This window comes from Aethalodelphis obliquidens, unplaced genomic scaffold (assembly GCF_003676395.1).
Source record: "Aethalodelphis obliquidens isolate GAN/ISIS:26980383/991018 unplaced genomic scaffold, ASM367639v1 scaffold56, whole genome shotgun sequence".
Taxonomy (NCBI): Eukaryota; Metazoa; Chordata; class Mammalia; order Artiodactyla; family Delphinidae; genus Aethalodelphis; species Aethalodelphis obliquidens.
The window spans coordinates 12,216,994-12,234,708 of NW_020838000.1; the positions used below are offsets into that span (position 1 = coordinate 12,216,994).

At 41.6% G+C, this 17,715-nt stretch overlaps 1 protein-coding gene across 1 annotated transcript in view; it reads right to left on the minus strand.

Moving 5' to 3' along the window:
- Window positions 1-12,924: 12,924 nt before the first annotated feature.
- The window catches only part of CPNE4 (copine 4), a 573,815-nt gene continuing 569,024 nt past the window's right edge, over window positions 12,925-17,715 (minus strand). Inside the window, exon 16 of the mRNA XM_027086619.1 lies at window positions 12,925-13,823. Within this exon, the coding sequence (XP_026942420.1) occupies window positions 13,689-13,823 (135 nt within the window). The 3' untranslated portion in view covers window positions 12,925-13,688. The remainder of the gene's footprint in view (window positions 13,824-17,715) is intronic.

Sequence of the window (17,715 nt, forward strand, 5' to 3'; positions counted from 1 at the left end):
AAGTTATTTATAAAACATCTCCTTGCTTAAGTTATGACCAGTAGAAAAGGGGGGAAATGATCTTTAAAGTGAAATATCAGCTAGATTGGAACTGTCTAAATGTAAAATGTCATTCTGAGGTAAGGCCTTCTGCGAAAGGGAGTTTGGGACTTGGTCAGACAACAAAATAAAATATATCAGAAATTGATTCTTGGGGAAATTGACTTTGCCACTGAAATCTGGCTCTTCCTCCCATGAGCACAGGGAAGCATCCCAGGACTGGAAATTGGAGGTCTCAGGCAGCAGAAAGATGCTGGTCCTGATGGATGCTTTCTTGGACTCTAAAGCAGAGTGACTTTTCTTCAGGAGGAAAAAGACACTAGCCCATGGACAAGGAGCCATTCTCCCTGAAACTTTCTCAGTTTTTCCCCTTAAACTTCTAGCAAGTTTAGAGAACACCTTAATTAGAATGTCCTTCCTGCTTCCAAGAATGTGAGAAAGATTTGATTTTAATCTCTCCTTTGTTTCTGAATTATTCCAAATCCTGAAATGAAAAATGTAATGGGTCATCATATGGGAAATAATAAGAAGTGGTAGATATAGAATTTTAAGAAGGAACAGGGTGGGTTTCCCTCAGGCAGAAGAGAGAAGGACTTTCCTTTTGCCCTTTACCTGCAATGGCAACTCAGATGATTTGATCCATTCCAGAAACAAATTGCCTGTATCTCCTCTGTCTCTTTTCCATCTCACACAAGGAAAAATTGGTGAATGGGCAACATGTTTGTTTCATTCAATGAATATGCAAGGACTTTCTACGTTCCAAATCCCACCTGCTATCTCTACCCTAAATCCTACAGGGAAATCAAAGATGAGCTTGTTCTCCAAAGTCCTAAGGTGGAAGACTTACAACCAAATATTAGTAGATGAGTAATTTGTATTAATTTAGATAGTTCACAGCCCCACAAGGGTTCAGTGACCAGAAAGAAGTGAGGGGAACGGGTTCCCTTCATAGCTGGTGAGAGAAGGAACAGCCATGCAGCACCACCTCTCTCCACCCCTGCCCTGCCATGTTTCCTCTCTGCCCAAGGTCAAGCTACATTAGTCAAAAATCTCTGGCTGTGAGCAACAGAAGTCCAGCTTCAACTAGATTAAGCAAAAGGATAACTACAGGCTTTGGTGGTGGCGAATTCCAGGGGCGAGGCTGGATCCAGACCCTGGCTAAGGTTATCAGGATGCTGCCTTCCCTTTTCCCTTTTTACCTCTTCATTCTGCACTGGCCTCATTCCCATGAGGCACCAGCGAAGTCTTCCCCCACCTGCAGGTTCATGTCCTCACAGGGCAGCAACGTCAGGGCACAGTTACTCTCTCCTGGGAGCTCCAGCAAAAGTCCTGAGTTTGGATTTTCTGGCCTGGCTGAGGTCACATGTTTATCCGTGATCTAGCCACTGTGACAATGGTCATCAAATGCTACAGTTTTGTGCATTTTTCATCGTACTTATTATTTTTTTAGCCATCTTTTTGTCTTCCAGGCTATACACCTTGCCCATTATGCTACAAATAATGACTTACAGACTGCTTATTATATGCCACACAATTGAGCTCAACATTTTAAAGATATTATCTCCTGAAGTCCTCACAAGGACCCCAAGAGGCAGATAGTATCATTTCCATTTTGCAGATGAGAAATCTGAGGGTCAGAGAAGGTAACTAAATTTATGTTCTCTAGGAAACATATTTGTGCCTGACACCAAAACTCTTGCTCATAACCATGTTGAGTCAGCCTTCTTCAAGAGCGTAGGACCAGCTTGTTAACTACTCTTGCTAGAATGGATAAATGCACATTCTAGAATGAACTGAGACCTGCAGGATGGCAGCTCAGCTAAGTTCATTCTGATCCTGAGGCTATTAAATAAAGAGACATAAACAGAACATGATGGTAATTTCTTGACTGTGGCTATATTTAATGATATTTTTAATCACTTTCAATTCATTTGATTCATATTTAACTCTAAATGAATTTGATTATGAAATTATTTTCTTAGCCTAATCCAGTCCCTGTGGGTGTACATATTTTTCATATCCCACACTCCAGTCCACCTGGGTTTGACATTTGGTGCTCTGATTGCTTTCCATAATGCAGGGATTGTGGTCCCAGTGGATCCCAGCTGGTTGCCAACGATTTACCTGTGGATTGTTAATGAATGCAGGAGGTACTCCTTAGCATTTTATGTCATTTAGAAAAATCATTCAATATGCAAGAGGGAAGAAAAGATCTTTCTTTTGAAATACACCATGACTTTTAATCACCTGTGAAAGAAATTCCTTTCTTAGAAATCTCACCTGGCCATCAGGATGGGGCAATAATGAGGGAAATCCTGTCTGTTCACCTTAGAGGGAACCCTGCCAACCTTCAGCTCTGTTTTCAATTTTACAAAGTGAAAGCTAATGAATATATGTGCATATATGTACATAGATGTATAAAAGAACAGGGCACTCCATACTATAAGAAACCAATGTATGTTTGAATCTATTTTATTTTTCTTTCAGAAGTTTCTGGGCAAGACTAGAGAAATGATTCATAATGCCTGAACTTGAAGCTGTGTTTACGTTCTGGAGAAAAGTATTCTTTGTTCCATTAGCAAGGCTGCAGTTTTAGGGCCCTTTTATGTTCTCAGGAGCCACAGAAACAGGCAGGAATGGAATGGCTGACTGGTGTTCCTTTGTGAATCCACAATGGGCTTTTAAAATTAGAAACCACTGTAAGTTTCATCAAATTGGAAACACATACAAAACCTCAGTGTTCTTGGGTAAAGGTCAGAATTATATTATCTGCCCTAAAAATCCCAAAAGGTCAAGGTCCCAAGCAGTTACAAATCCCAACATTTATTTGTGATGCTCTGCTTATGTGTAAATGGTAGAAACACATTTAAAGTCACAACATGAAGAAGGCTTAGATGCATTTTGACTCTAAAGAAGAAAGAAGAATGGGATTTGGGGGTTAAATGTGTGCTGTATTGGCAAATGTGAAATTCTTGTAAATATTTTATGGTGTTTTTTTTTCTCTTAGGAGTTATGAGATGAATGGTGCATCTTATAATCCACAAGTTCTTAGAGCAAATACGGCATCCCCTTTTAAATGCATCTCCATCACATTAAAAATGTTCTTTGTTCAGTTCAAACATTCAGGAAAGCTTTGTTGAGCGCTACTGTGTGTTCTTGGCTGTACTTTGGGGAATTAAGCATGGGGACTGTGTCCATGGTGGTGGTGGTGATGGGTGGGGGGAGGTGGGGTGGAGTATGATTGAGAGAAGATGCAGCAGCCCAGAAATGTGCTAATGTGGAAGGAGGGTGATTAGCAGAAGAACCTGGAGCCACATCCAAGGTGAGAAGTGAGGGCGGGTCCAGGAGGAAACCTGGTGAATGACTGGACTGTCTGCTCATCAAATAAGCTGGGGTATGTATTGTTTTTTTTTTTTTTTTCTAAAATTGAGGTGAAATTCATGTAAGATAACATACATAAGATAAAATTAGTCATTTTGAAGTGAGCAATTCTATGACAGTTCATACATTAACAGTGTTGTGAACCTCTATTTCTAGTTCCCAAACATTTTCATCCCTCTATTCTGTTGGTGTTTTTAATGAAAGGCAGGAGAAGTTTTGGAAACATCTGGATTATGTAATTGTATCACATCAACCTTAAGATACTGGTCACATTCTCTTATAAGTTTGTTGTACTTCATCCTGTTGGTCTGGGAATCTTTGTGTTAAACAGTGACTTGTGGTGGAATGGAAGTTAATGCACCAGAATCTGATTTGTGTGTGGCAGCTGCATTTCTCAGAAGACTGTGGGGAGGTCTGTCATTGACCAGAAGGGCACCTCCTCTTACTGGTTTAACCCTGCATGCTCTGATATTGTATCTGTACAATAAGACCGAAGGACTCAGCTTTCTGGGAGAAACTCAGGTCCTAGTTGGAGGGACTTCTGACATAAGTATGCACAGATGAAAAGGGAAATGATAAGAGGAATACCAATACTTGGCCACGTCTTGGTTTGGGGGGGGGGTGCTTCTGAGAGCAGTTGTTGCCTGAGCTGAGACCTCAAAGATAAGCAGAAACGAACAGAGTGAAGAGGTGGGTTGGGGGAAGCTTCAACAAATGCAGTGTGAAGAGGTTGTCAAATAGCAGCGGGGTGGCCAAGGGGGGCGGTGAAAGTGGGCAAGAATCAGATGGGAAAGTCAGGTATATGTTATGTTCAAGGTCACTTTAAAATGACCTTTTTTTATTCTGAAGTTTGTGGGGAGCCACTGGTGGATTTTAGGCAGGGCAGTGAGAGGCTTAGATTATAACCATCACTCTGGCAATGGTATGGAGAACAGATCTGAGGAAGACAATGTATATTAGGAAAACCAGTTAGGAGGCTCTTTCATATCCCAGACAAGAGATGATGAAGACTTAAACTAAGCCAGGGCAGTGGCTATAAAAAGAAGGATAAAAATGATGCTGACAATTATAATGCAATGTGTACTTACAATGTGTTAAGTACTTGTCATATGCCAGGTGTCATGGCTGTTGTGCTGTGAAACCCAGATCTCCCCTTCAGGACTGAAGGACTTATTCACTCCAAACCACCCCTCTTCTTTTTTTTTTTTTTTAACATCTTCATTGGAGTATAATTGCTTTACAATGGTGTGTTAAGTTTCTGCTTTATAACAAAGTGAATCAGTTATACATATACATATGTTCCCAAATCTCTTTCCTCTTGCGTCTCCCTCCCTCCCACCCTCCCTATCCCACCCCTCTAGGTGGTCACGGAGCACCAAGCTGATCTCCCTGTGCTATGCGGCTGCTTCCCACTAGCTATTTTGCATTTGGTAGTGTATATATGTCCATGCCACTCTCTCACTTTGTCACAGCTTACCCTTCCCCCTCCCCATATCCTCAAGTCCATTCTCTAGTAGGTCTGTGTCTTTATTCCCATCTTACCCCTAGGTTATTCATGACCTTTTATTTTTTTCTTAGATTCCATATATATGTGTTAGCATACAGTATTTATTTTTCTCTTTCTGACTTACTTCACTCTGTATGACAGACTCTAGGTCCATCCACCTCACTACAAATAACTCAATTTCATTTCTTTTTATAGCTGAGTAATATTCCATTGTATATATGTGCCACATCTTCTTTATCCATTCATCCGATGATGGACACTTAGGTTGCTTCCATCTCCTGGCTATTGTAAATAGAGCTGCAATGAACATTTTGGTACATGACTCTTTTTGAATTATGGTTTTCTCAGGGTATATGCCCAGTAGTCACCCCTCTTCTTGAGGCAGCTTACATCACTGGCTGGTCTATGAGGGGGTATAAAGGCGTGGCCACCTTGTCCCAACTCGGGGTAACTTGGAAGGACTATGTTGCAATCCAACATCTCCTCTGCCCAGTAATACCTCCTTCCCTCTCTTTCCACAGCTCATAATCCCAAGAATATTCCCTTAATAATGTTCTCTTAATAATCTACCTGCACAATAATCTCAGTCTTAGAGTTTGCTTCTTGGGAAACCCAACCTGCAACCCTAGACAGGGTTACACACATTATCTCACATCCTCAAGGAAACCTGTCAAAGTAGAAATTATTCTCCCCATTCCACAGATGGGAAAGTTGAGGATCAGGGATATCATACAACTCTGAAGTAGCAAAGATTGGATTTGTATCCAGGTTGTTCTGGCTGGAAAATACTAGGTATTTCCACTGAACTGTGCTCAGTAGGAGGGCAGAGTGTCTAGATGTATTGAGAAAGTAGAATTTTTTCTGGACTGATTTGAAGGTCAGTCTCATGTAGGGGGCAGGGAGGAGGAGGAGGATGAGAATAGTTGGCAGGCTTGCTGTTTCTTCTCACGTGTCCCCACCTCTTTCCCTGCACCACTCTTCTTTCAATATTTAAGAGCATCTTCATGAGAAAGTCCTTAAATCTTGTGTGTCTTAATGTTAAGGCATGCACGGTATGTCTAACAGGATTCCAAAGTCCTAGAATCAGAGAGCAGCTCTGGGCTGGGAGCTCCTCTGGACGCAGAGACCATGTATCCTCTGCTTCCTTCACTCCTAACTCCCCCCTACATCCTCATCCCCACCCCCAAGCTTAGTGCAGGTTGGTATTTAGCAAGTTCTGGAAAGACTGAAGAAACAAGGTATTCAAACAGATTTAGAGGATATTCTCCTGGGCAGCGATTTGGAATCAGCAGGTATTTTTACCGTCACTCCTTGGCCTTGTCTGTATTCTCCTTCTGTCTCCGTGGGCAACCTTTGTGTGTATATATATATATATATATATATATATATATATATATATATATATTTTTTTTTTTTTTTTTTTTTTTGCGGTACGTGGGCCTCTCATTGTTGTGGTCTCTCCCGTTGCAGAGCACAGGCTCCGGACGCACAGCCTCAGTGGCCATGGCTCACGGGCCCAGCCGCTCCGCGGCACGTGGGATCCTCCCGGACTGGGGCATGAACCCATGTTCCCTGCATCGGCAGGCGGACTCTCAACCACTGCGCCACCAGGGAAGCCCTTTTTACATTTCTTGAACACTCCATGTTTCCTTTTAGAATCATCTGGCAATATCCTGCATTCCCTCTGGGTAGGCAGAATGGCCACTCAAACATGTCCAAGCCCTAATCCCTGGAAGATATAAACATGTTATATTCCATGACATTAGGGATGTTGCAGATGTCATTAAGGTTACAGATCTTTGGATAGTAAGTCCTGGATCACCTGGGTGGTTCAATGTGATCACATGAACCTTGAAGGCAGAGAACTTTCTCTTGCTAGAGTCAGAGAGATGCTGCAGAAGAAGTAAGGGAGAATCAATGTCTGAGAGGTGCTTGACCCATCAGTGCTGGAGGGGCCGTATGGAAAGCCATATGGAGGCCTCTAGGAGTAAAGACCACTCCCACCCAACCTCCCAGCTGACAGCCAATGAGGAAACAGGACCTCAGCCTGAGGGAGCTGGGAAGCAGATTCTTTCCCAGGGCATTCCGCAAGGAATGCAGTCCCAATGACATCTTGATTTCAGCCTTATGAGGCTGAGAGGACCCAGCTGAGTCTCCCTAGACTTCTGACTTCAGGGAACTTGATTTCAGCCTTATGAGGCTGAGAGGACCCAGCTGAGTCTCCCTAGACTTCTACTTAATGTGTTCAGTAATAAATGTGTGCTGTTTTAAGCCACGGAGCTTGTGGTAATTTATTACGGAGAAATAGCGAAACAAACAATAGACCTCTTGTCAGGAGGTCTAGAGCAAGCAGTTCTCAAAGTGTGGTTCCCGAAGGTCCCTGAGATCCTTTCAGGAAGCCTGTGAGGTGAAAACATTTTTTTACAATAACACTAAGATGTTATTTGCCTTTTTCACGTTGTCGACATTTGCACCAATAGTGCAAAAGCATCAGTGGGGAAAACTGCTCGTGTCTTGGCTCACATCAAGGTGGCATCACTTTACCAGTGGTCATTCTATTTTCACCAGCACAACCTTGCAGGAAAGAACATGCAGTTTCTCTTAAGGATGGTCTTAAGAAGCAGAAAAATTATTAGTTTTATTAAATCTCGACCCTTGAGCCCATGTCTTTTTCATATGCTGGGTGATCAAATCAAAGCACCAGAAAGCCCCTCTACCTCGAAGAAAAGCACATGTGCCCTTTCCCCACATGGAACACCATTTTTACTCAACAAAAGGCTGATACAGAAATTGGAGTTATTCACACATGGGTATTCGGGAGATATTTTCTCGAAAATGAATGAAGTGAGCCTGCCACTTCAAGAAAAACAACTGACAGTACATGTTTCCAATGATAGCATTTGAGCTTTCTAGCAAAGAATAGAATTTTGGAAAACCTGAGTCTGCCACTGGAATTTGACAGATTCTCAATACTTAGACTGTCTGTTGAGATCAGCTGTGATATTATACAGCAGAAGAATGTGATTTTATTTATGCTGTAAACTGTGGAAGTATTTGGCACATGTGAATAACTGAGTGGGTCATCATTTTCTGAATGACCAATGCATGATGTTGCAGAATCATGCATGGGTAAAGGAACTATGGAAAATGCCAGGAAGCATTTACTGATATGCTTCCATATTCCAAATTGCAACTAACCTTCAAGAAACTACCATTGGTTGAATTTTGTCATGGTAAAAAGAATTAGCACGATTATCTTAAAAATATTCCTCCCCTTACCAACTACATAACCACGTAAGACTAGATTTTCTTCACTGTACTTCAACCAAGACATCATTTCACAACAGGTTGAATGCAGAAGCAGATATAAGAATTCAGCCGGCTTTTGTTAAGCAAGGCACAATGCAGCTTGTCTCACTGACTTTTTTTGGTTTTGAAAATATAGATTTTTTCTAAAAATATTCTTATGTTAATATATAATTTGACATAAATGAATTAATAAATATATTATAGTTTCAGTTTCAATTTAAAATACAGCAAATATCAATAGATGTAAACCACAGAAATAAAATCTCTTTGGGGTCCTCAGGAATTATCTACTGAGGCCTGTTGGAGGGTAGGCCACACATGCATATAACTCAGTGGTTCCGAATTTGCACTCCAGCGCCAATGGGAACCCAGAGGTATTTTTCATTTGATGCAGACACTTTAGCCCTTTTAGTGTTTAAAATGATTGTTGAATCGTTTTGAATGAGTTTTTTCTATTTACAAATTGGCAGGTTTTATGTGAAATATCACATTTTTCAATGGTCTTGAAAAACTGAACGGTCTGGCTGCACTGGGGCCATGGTCCTGCCTGGCCCCTGGAGCTGGGTGGAACAGTCCTCCTTTGCACACTTGCCTTCCAGTTTTCCTCCATCCTCACCACACCCCTTTCTTTATATCCCTCCCTTTAAACCTGTTCCTCCTCAGTTGTTCATATGGTGTCTCGTCTCCTGGAAGCATCTGTGTTTGAAATGTCTCATCTACGTGGTCTCCTTGGTAGCAAGAAGCTGGGAAGACCTAGGTGTGTCTCGAGACTCTTCCACTGCTCCCAGCGGGATGTTAAACATCACAAGATGCCAAAAGCCCACGAAAAGAAGATGAGATCACCAGATGAAACAGAGATTTCTGAAATGGAGGCAAAGGCCATATTTTAAGGCTCATTCCCTCAAATATCTTAATAATCTGCTGCTGAATATGGCAAGTAGATGGGTAAGGTGCCAGGAGGGTAGCTGAAATGGGAATTATAAAATGAGTTTGTGCTCAAGAGCTAGAGTATCTGGTTCAAATCCTGGCTATGTCTTTTGATAGCTGTATGACCTTGGGTTAGTCACCCAAACTCTGTGTGTTTAAGTTCCTTATCTGCAAAATGAGACATAGTACTGTCTACTTTCTGGGGCTGTTGGGAGAATTAAATGAGGTAGCCTGTGACAAGCACTTAGAACAGTGGCTGGTACAGTGACTGTTAGTTATTATTTTTATTAGTCTTTTGAGCTGGGCTTGAGTCTGGCCATGAAAATGGAAGTCGGCTGCCTTAAGGTTCTGACAGAAAACCTGGACTCTGTCCTTAGCACCCTATCTCCCAGACCCCAGGCATCCTGGCATGGATGTAGTGGATCCCAACAGATATTTGAGAATGACATGGTATCTCATTTTGATTGGCAGCCACAGCCACTCAATCCACACCTGTTAAATCTACAGTGGATTTGGCAGGAGACCTAAATAGACATTTCTCCAAGGAAGACATGAAGATCGCCAACAGGCACATGAAAAAATGCACAACATCACTAATCATTAGAGAAATGCAAATCAAAACTACAATGAGGTATCACCTCATTCTGGTCAGAATGGCCATCATCAAAAAGTCTACAAACAATATATGCTGGAGAGGATGTGGAGAAAAGATGAACCCTCCTACACTGTTGGTGGGAATGGAAATTGGTGCAGCCACTATGGAGAACAGTGTGGAGGTTCCTCAATAAACTACAAATAGAATTACCATATGATCCAACAATCCCACTCCTGGGCATATATCCAGAGAAAACCATTAAAACCGTTAAAAGATACATACACACCAATTTCATTGCAGCACTATTTACGATAGCCAAATCATGGAAGCAACCTAAGTGTCCATCAACAGACGAATGGATAAAGAAGATGTGGTACATATATACACAATGGAATATTACTCAGCCATAGAAAGGAATGAAATAATGCCATTTTCAGCAACACGGATGGACCTAGAGATTATCATACTAAGTAAAGTAAGCCAGACAAAGAGAAATATCATATGATATCGCTTATATGTGGAATCTAAAATATGATACAAATGAACTTATTTACAAAATGCAAACAGACTCACAGACATAGAAAACAAACTTCTGGTCACCAAAGGGGAAAGGGGGGCATGGAGGGATAAATTAGGAGGTTGGGATTAACAGATACACAGTATTATATGTAAAATAACCATGTTCTTGGATTGGAAGAATCAACATTGTGAAAATGACTCTACTACCCAAAGCAATCTACAGATTCAATGCAATCCCTATCAAACTACCAATGGCATTTTTCACAGAACTAGAACAAAAAAATTCACAATTTGTATGGAAACACAAAATACCCCGAATAGCCAAAGCAATCTTGAGAACAAAAAATGGAGCTGGAGGAATCAGGCTTCCTGACTTCAGACTATACTACAAAGCTACAGTAATCAAGACAGTATGGTACTGGCACAAAAACAAAAATATAGATAAATGGAATAAGATAGAAAACCAAGAGATAAACCCATGCACATATGGTCACCTTATCTTTGATAAAGGAGGCAGGAATATACAGTGGAGAAAGGACAGCCTCTTCAATAAGTGGTGCTGGGAAAACTGGACAGGTACATGTAAAAGTATGAGATTAGAACACTCCCTAATACCATACACAAAAATAAGCTCAAAATGGATTAAAGACCCAAATGTAAGGCCAGAAACTATCAAACTCTTAGAGGAAAACATAGGCAGAACACTCTACGACATAAATCACAGCAATATCCTTTTCAACCCACCTCCTAGAGAAATGGAAATAAAAACAAAAATAAACAAATGGGACCTAATGAAACTTAACAGCTTTTGCACAGCAAAGGAAATCATAAACAAGACCAAAAGACAACCCTCAGAATGGGAGAAAATATTTGCAAATGAAGCAACTGACAAAGGATTAATCTCCAAAATCTACAAGCAGTTCATGCAGCTCAATAACAAAAAAACAAACAACCCAATCCAAAAATGGGCAGAACATCTAAATAGACATTTCTCCGAAGACGATAAACAGATTGCCAACAAACACATGAAAGAATGCTCAACATCATTAATCATTAGAGAAATGCAAATCAAAACTACAATGATATGTCATCTCACACTGGTCAGAATGGCCATCATCAAAAAATCTAGAAACAATAAATGCTGGAGAGGGGGTGCAGAAAATGGAACACTCTTGCATTGCTGGTGGGAATGTGAATTGGTACAGCCACTGTGGAGAATAATATGGAGGTTCCTTAAAAAACTACAAATAGAACGACCATATGACCCAGCAATCCCACTACTGGGCATATACCCTGAGAAAACCATAATTCAAAAAGAGTCATGTACCAAAATGTTCATTGCAGCTCTATTTACAATAGCCAGGACATGGAAGCAACCTAAGTGTCCATCATCGGATGAATGGATAAAGAACATGTGGCACATATATACAATGGAATATTACTCAGCCATAAAAAGAAACGAAATTGAGTAATTTGTAGTGAGGTGGATGGACCTAGAGTCTGTCATACAGAGTGAAGTAAGTCAGAAAGAGAAAGACAAATACCGTATACTAACACATATATATGGAATCTAAGGGAAAAAAAATGTCATGAAGAACCTATGGGTAAGACGGGAATAAAGACACAGACCTACTAGAGAATGCACTTGAGGATATGGGGAGAGGGAAGGGTAAGCTGTGACAAAGTGAGAGAGTGGCATGTACATATATACACTACCAAACGTAAAATAGATAGCTAGTGGGAAGCAGCCGCATAGCACAGGGATATCAGCTCAGTGCTTTGTGACCACCTAGAGGGGTGGGATAGGGAGGGTGGGAGGGAGGGAGACACAAGAGGGAAGAGATATGGGAACATATGTATATGTATAACTGATTCACTTTGTTATAAAGCAGATACTAACACACCATTGTAAAGCAATTATACTCCAATAAATATGTAAAAAAATAAAATATAATAAAATAGATAACCAACAAGTACCTACTGTACAGCACAGGGGACTATATTCAATTTCCTGTAATAAACCATAATGGAAAAGAACATGAAAAAGGATATGTGTGTATATATATATATATATATATATATATATATATATATATGTAAAACTCAAACACTTTGCTGTACACCTAAAACTACCACAACATTGTAAATCAACTATACTTCAATAAAAATGTTAAAAAAATTTTAAAAATCTACAGTGGATTTGATGTTGATCATGAAGCACATTAACAAGTCTATTCATTCGTTCTTTCACGCATTCACTTATTTGAGTAGTATTCCATTTATTCATTAAGCATCTATCTATTGAATAGTTATCTATTCATTACACATATTGCTTACTATGTTCCTGGCACATAGACATTGAAGCTCATGTCCTTGTTTTGGGTTAGAAACAACCACCAGCTATTTCTGGCGAACAGGGTCTAAGTATTTTAATTCCTTGTCTGTTAAAAACCATGATCCACATGTTTCTATGGGACTGTGAAAGAGCTATTCCTAACCTGAGGCCAAGTCACTTACATGAACACTGTTCAGAAATTGCCTTGAAAAGAGAAACAAGACTATAAGCCTTAGAAAAAATTCCGTTAAGTACCAAATTTATTCATAAAATACATGGCTATTTGCTGTTGACAAGTTTCCACTGTCATGGGTCTATTGAAGACACTTTGAGGTCATTCCTAGGGAGTGACATAAACATGGGGCCTGAACTGGCATCATCTGGGACTCAGAGCTCTAGGATCTTGGGCCCATGCACACCTATTGCATCACGGTCAAAATTTAAACAAGATTCTCTGGTGATTTGTATACACAGGGAAGTCTGAGAGGTGCTGGATTGGGTGCCCCAGACCCACTTCAAGAAGACCACCTCTAGGTGGATAAGCCCCTTTTTCAGTGGAGGGACCATTCTCAGCAGGGAAGAATTATGGCCGACAACTGCAAAAACAGCATGTTTTTTTTTTTTTTTATTTTAAACATGCAAAATACAGTCCATGCATCTGCCATTTTAAAAAGTCTCTCATCCTGTAGCAGATAAAACCAAATATGTTTTGGCTATCAACGTTCAAGAAATGTTTCAAAATGCTTTACAGTGTAAAGATAATAAGAAATTTAGCAAAATTTCAACAAACCTGTATAAAAAACAGATACAGATAACATTTTATATCAAGGCGACATGCTGTAATGTAAAGAGTAAGTTATAATTATCTGTGTTTCTTTGTAAAAAGTCTTTAACAATACAAGGGCTTAGCAGATCCAGGCCTCAGGGCTACACATGCAAAAAAAATTGTTAGTTAAAAATCACCAAAACGTGCTATTTTTAAATGTGTACCTTTGTGTCTTTTTAAGTACAGGATAATAGAAGTATTAAGTATCAGCAGGAATAGTATTCAAGGACTCTGTAAAAGTGTGTAGACTTCATGGAGCCAGTGTCCGGGAAGAGTCATACATTTCTGATGAACATTTTGGCTTAATCCCTTTGCCATTGTAATAGTCCACGACTTGGTTTGGGACTTCAGCTAACACGCTCTTTGCCAGGGCAGCTGGAGATGCCTGCAGGGAAGAAGAAATCACAGTGACTTTGGCGCCTGGCCAAGGGAATCTGACCCAAATCAGCCTAAAAGACTTGAGTCCTGCTCTAAGCAGCTGGTCCCATTCATTCATTCATTCATTCATCATTCATTCTGTACTTGTCAGTGTCTACTCCAAGCAAGAGTTGTCAGATTGTTGGAAAATGAACCTTTAATTTCATAATTACATTTTTTCATGTCTGTTTCAAAATATAAAACTATTCATATCTGAGGATGGGTGAACACTGGATGGCATAAAGAATTGCCTTGCAGTTTTGTGTCTGATTTACATTCAAATCCATACACCTATTTATGTTCCAGGCACTATGCGAGCGTTTATAGGGTCTATGATTCTTGCCGTTAGGAAGTTACAGTCATGTGAGGGGAGCGTGGTGGGGCTGAAATTAACCCTCCTATGAGGCAGAACATGATACATCCCACAGACCAGCAGATCACATCAATGGGAGCTTGTTAGAAATGTAAAATCTTAGACCCATCCCAGAACTAATGAATCAGAATCTGCATTTTAACTTGATGCCTAGGTGATTCCTGTGCATATTGAAATTTGAGAAGCACTGCTCTAGGGAGTCACAGACACTGTGTGACCAGAGCACAAAAAACTAAGACTAAGGCATTTTGGAGGAAATCACAGAAGGCTTCCAAGAAGAGATGGCATTTACATTGGGTATATTTTGAAACAGGGAGAAGGAAAGGATTGGCATTTGATCATTCTAGGGACTGTGAGTCATCTGATGGGGCTCTAAAGGAAGTGCATGAGTGTGTGTGTGTGTGTGTGTGTGTGTGTGTGTGTGTGTGTTGGGGATGCAGGATTGGTGGGGCATTCAGTTGGAAAATGAGCTTGTGGCCAGGTGATGGAGAGTCTTGAATACTGTGCTAATTTATGTAGCCTTTCTTATATCAGCATTATGGACTCACTGCAGGCCTTGGGGCAGAGAAAGGTAGAGGTTGATATTCTGCATGGACTCTGGACTCATGCAGAGCTGGGCCTGACCTCTGACCCTGGCACTCACTACTAACTCCCCAGCCACTGGGCAAATAAGATTGCCTGAACCTCATTGTTAGCAATTACTGAAGAGGTTGAAAATTTGAAGCAGAGAGAAATGTTTGAGGTCCCTCTGGAAAAGTCCTGAAGGAAAGGGGGCTGGACTAAATGCCAGATGACCAGGTTTCTAGCTCTTTCCTTCCTATGTGGCTTGTCACTCAGCCATTCAACTTTGCTAAGCCCCGATATTCTGAGACAAGAAAGGAAAGAACAGGAATTCATTCTATCTCAGAGTGTTTTTTTTTTTTTTTTTTAATTTTTATTTATTTATTTATTTTTGACTGTGTTGGGTCCTCGTTTCTGTGCGTGGGCTTTCTCTAGTTGTGGCGAGTGGGGGGGCCACTCTTCATCGCAGTGTGCAGGCCTCTCACTGTCACGGCCTCTCTTGTTGCGGAGTGCAAGCTCCAGACGCGCAGGCTCAGTAGTCCTGGCTCACGGGCCTAGTTGCTCCACGGCATGTGCGATCTTCCCAGACCTGGGCTTGAACCCGTGTCCCCTGCATTGGCAGGCAGATTCTCAACCACTGCACCACCAGGGAAGCCCCTATCTCAGAGTTTTTAGGAGGCTCAAAATGTAAGAGACACGTACCTTAAAAACAATCTGAAAACACAGTGAGGAGTGTTTCTAAAGCGACTGCTCACATTTTGAAGGTGCCATAGTATGTTGGACATTGGTATCCATGAATGCTCTTCTATTTTATAAATAACTGCTCAGGGTCATGTGTTAGATCATGGCCCACTTTTACACTGGGGAAGACACAATAGTCATTTCCTCCCTTTTCTCTCTGGTCATTGCTCACACAAAGTTTAGAAAGATAAAGACTTGACTTCCCAGTCTCCCTGGCATCTAGGGATGGCCATGTGATCCAATTTCATTGTTTGAGACCCAAGTGGGAGTTTCCTGGGGGGTGTTTCTTGGAGCTCTTTAACAGACATCACTGGCTCTGTTTCTCTTTCTTCTTCCTTTTTTCCTTGAACTAGAATTTGATTCCTAGAGCTATGGCAACCATTTTATCATTGTGAGGGAATAACAAAAAGAATCTCTTAAGTGCTGGTCCTGACACTATGGAATCATTGAAAAAAACTAATGTCAGCAGCCACCAGCCCCTAACATCTAGCTACACGAGAAAAGTATATCTGTACTTATATAATCCAGGGTTTCTCAATTTTGGCACTATTGCAATTTTGATATATTGGATATATTTGATAATTCTTTGTGTGGGGACTGCCCTCTGCATCATAGGATGCTTACTAGCATCCCTGGCCTTTACCCACTGGATGCAAGTAGCCATCAAAAATGTCTCCAGACATTGTCAAATGTCCCCTGGGGAGAAAAATCAGCCTTGGATAAGAACCACTCATGTAATCCACTGTGAGATGGATTTGCTGTTATTTGAAGACAAAAATATTCCTGAACAGTATGTCAAGCAGAACTCGCTCAGATGATAAAAGTATTCTGTAGTTACACTCTCCAATGTGGTAGTCACCAGACACGTGCTGTCACTGAGCCCTTGCAATGTAGTTAGTGTGACTAAAAACTGATTTTTAAATTTAATTTTAATGAATTTAAATTTAAATAACAACATGTGGCTCTTTGCTACTGTGTTGGACAGCACAGTTCCCAATGATACTCCCGCCCTTTGCATATCTGTGCTGGTGGTTCTGGGGAGCAGAGAGGGCCTGGAGGTCCATTAACTTGGGATAAGGCAGAAAAAATATGAAAGTAGCTGGCGAGAACAGTAATAAAAGTCACATTTATTAACTACCTACAGGCACCAGGCGCTGTGCTGAGCGTTATATAAGCCCCACCTCTAATTTTCCAATGTGTGTGTTATTTGCCCCATTTTACAGATGAAAGTCTGTGACACAGAGAGGTTAAGTAACTTGCCCCAAGCCACACAGCTCAGAGCCTCTGCCCTGTCCGAAGCTCTGAGTTATCATGCAGAGCAGAAAAAGAGAGGCGATTCATGGGTTCCTGGCTATATGAAATGATATCAGTGCCTCACCTTGAGTTTTATTTATGGTTTATTGAATTCAGAATAGATTAGTTTGGATAATGAAATGGTTCTCAGAATCTAATTTGAAATTCAGGAAGCTAAGGCAGGTGTTAAACTCCTGGTACTCTGCTCTAGTGGACCACAGGGAGCTGGGAGCCTGGAGCAGCGGGGCAGTGAGTGCGCCCCCTTCCTCGCGCTGATCAGGTACTTCCTTGTTGCGGGTGCCCCTCACCTCCCTGCCCACTCCACAAGGTCTGTCCTCCTTATGTCCCAGCTCCAGCCGCTTCTCCGAAGTTTTGTAGCCACAGGGTGGCCCACCTCAATCGCCCACAGATCGCTTGGTGTGAGTTTTCTGTGGATACCTGTGTCCCAACCAGGCAGTTCTCCAGTAAATTCCTGGAGGCTGGGCCCCATGGCTCCTCCTCTCACTGTGGTGCCAGTGCTAGCACACAGCAGGCACTCTGCAGGTGTGTGAGGGAGAGCAGGGGCGGGGTGGAGGCTGCAACAGTGCATGGCCCCGTGGCATGTGTGTGTGTGTGTGTCTGTAGGGGGCGGGGAGAGGGTGGTTTGGAGAAGCTCTTGGAGCCCTCTTCACTCAGGCAACGCTGTAGGTGGTGGTCAGTCCTGTGGTACTTCTGTCAAGCTGACAAGACGGGGTGGGACATCACAGTCTGGAAGAACACCCTCCCCCCATCTTGGGCACCATGTGAGCAAGTGGTTTCAATGATGAACACAACTGTGGGCGATTCAGCTCCAGCACACCCCAACTTGAAGAGGATGCCCCACCTTGCTGTCCTGTGCAGACAACTTGGGGGC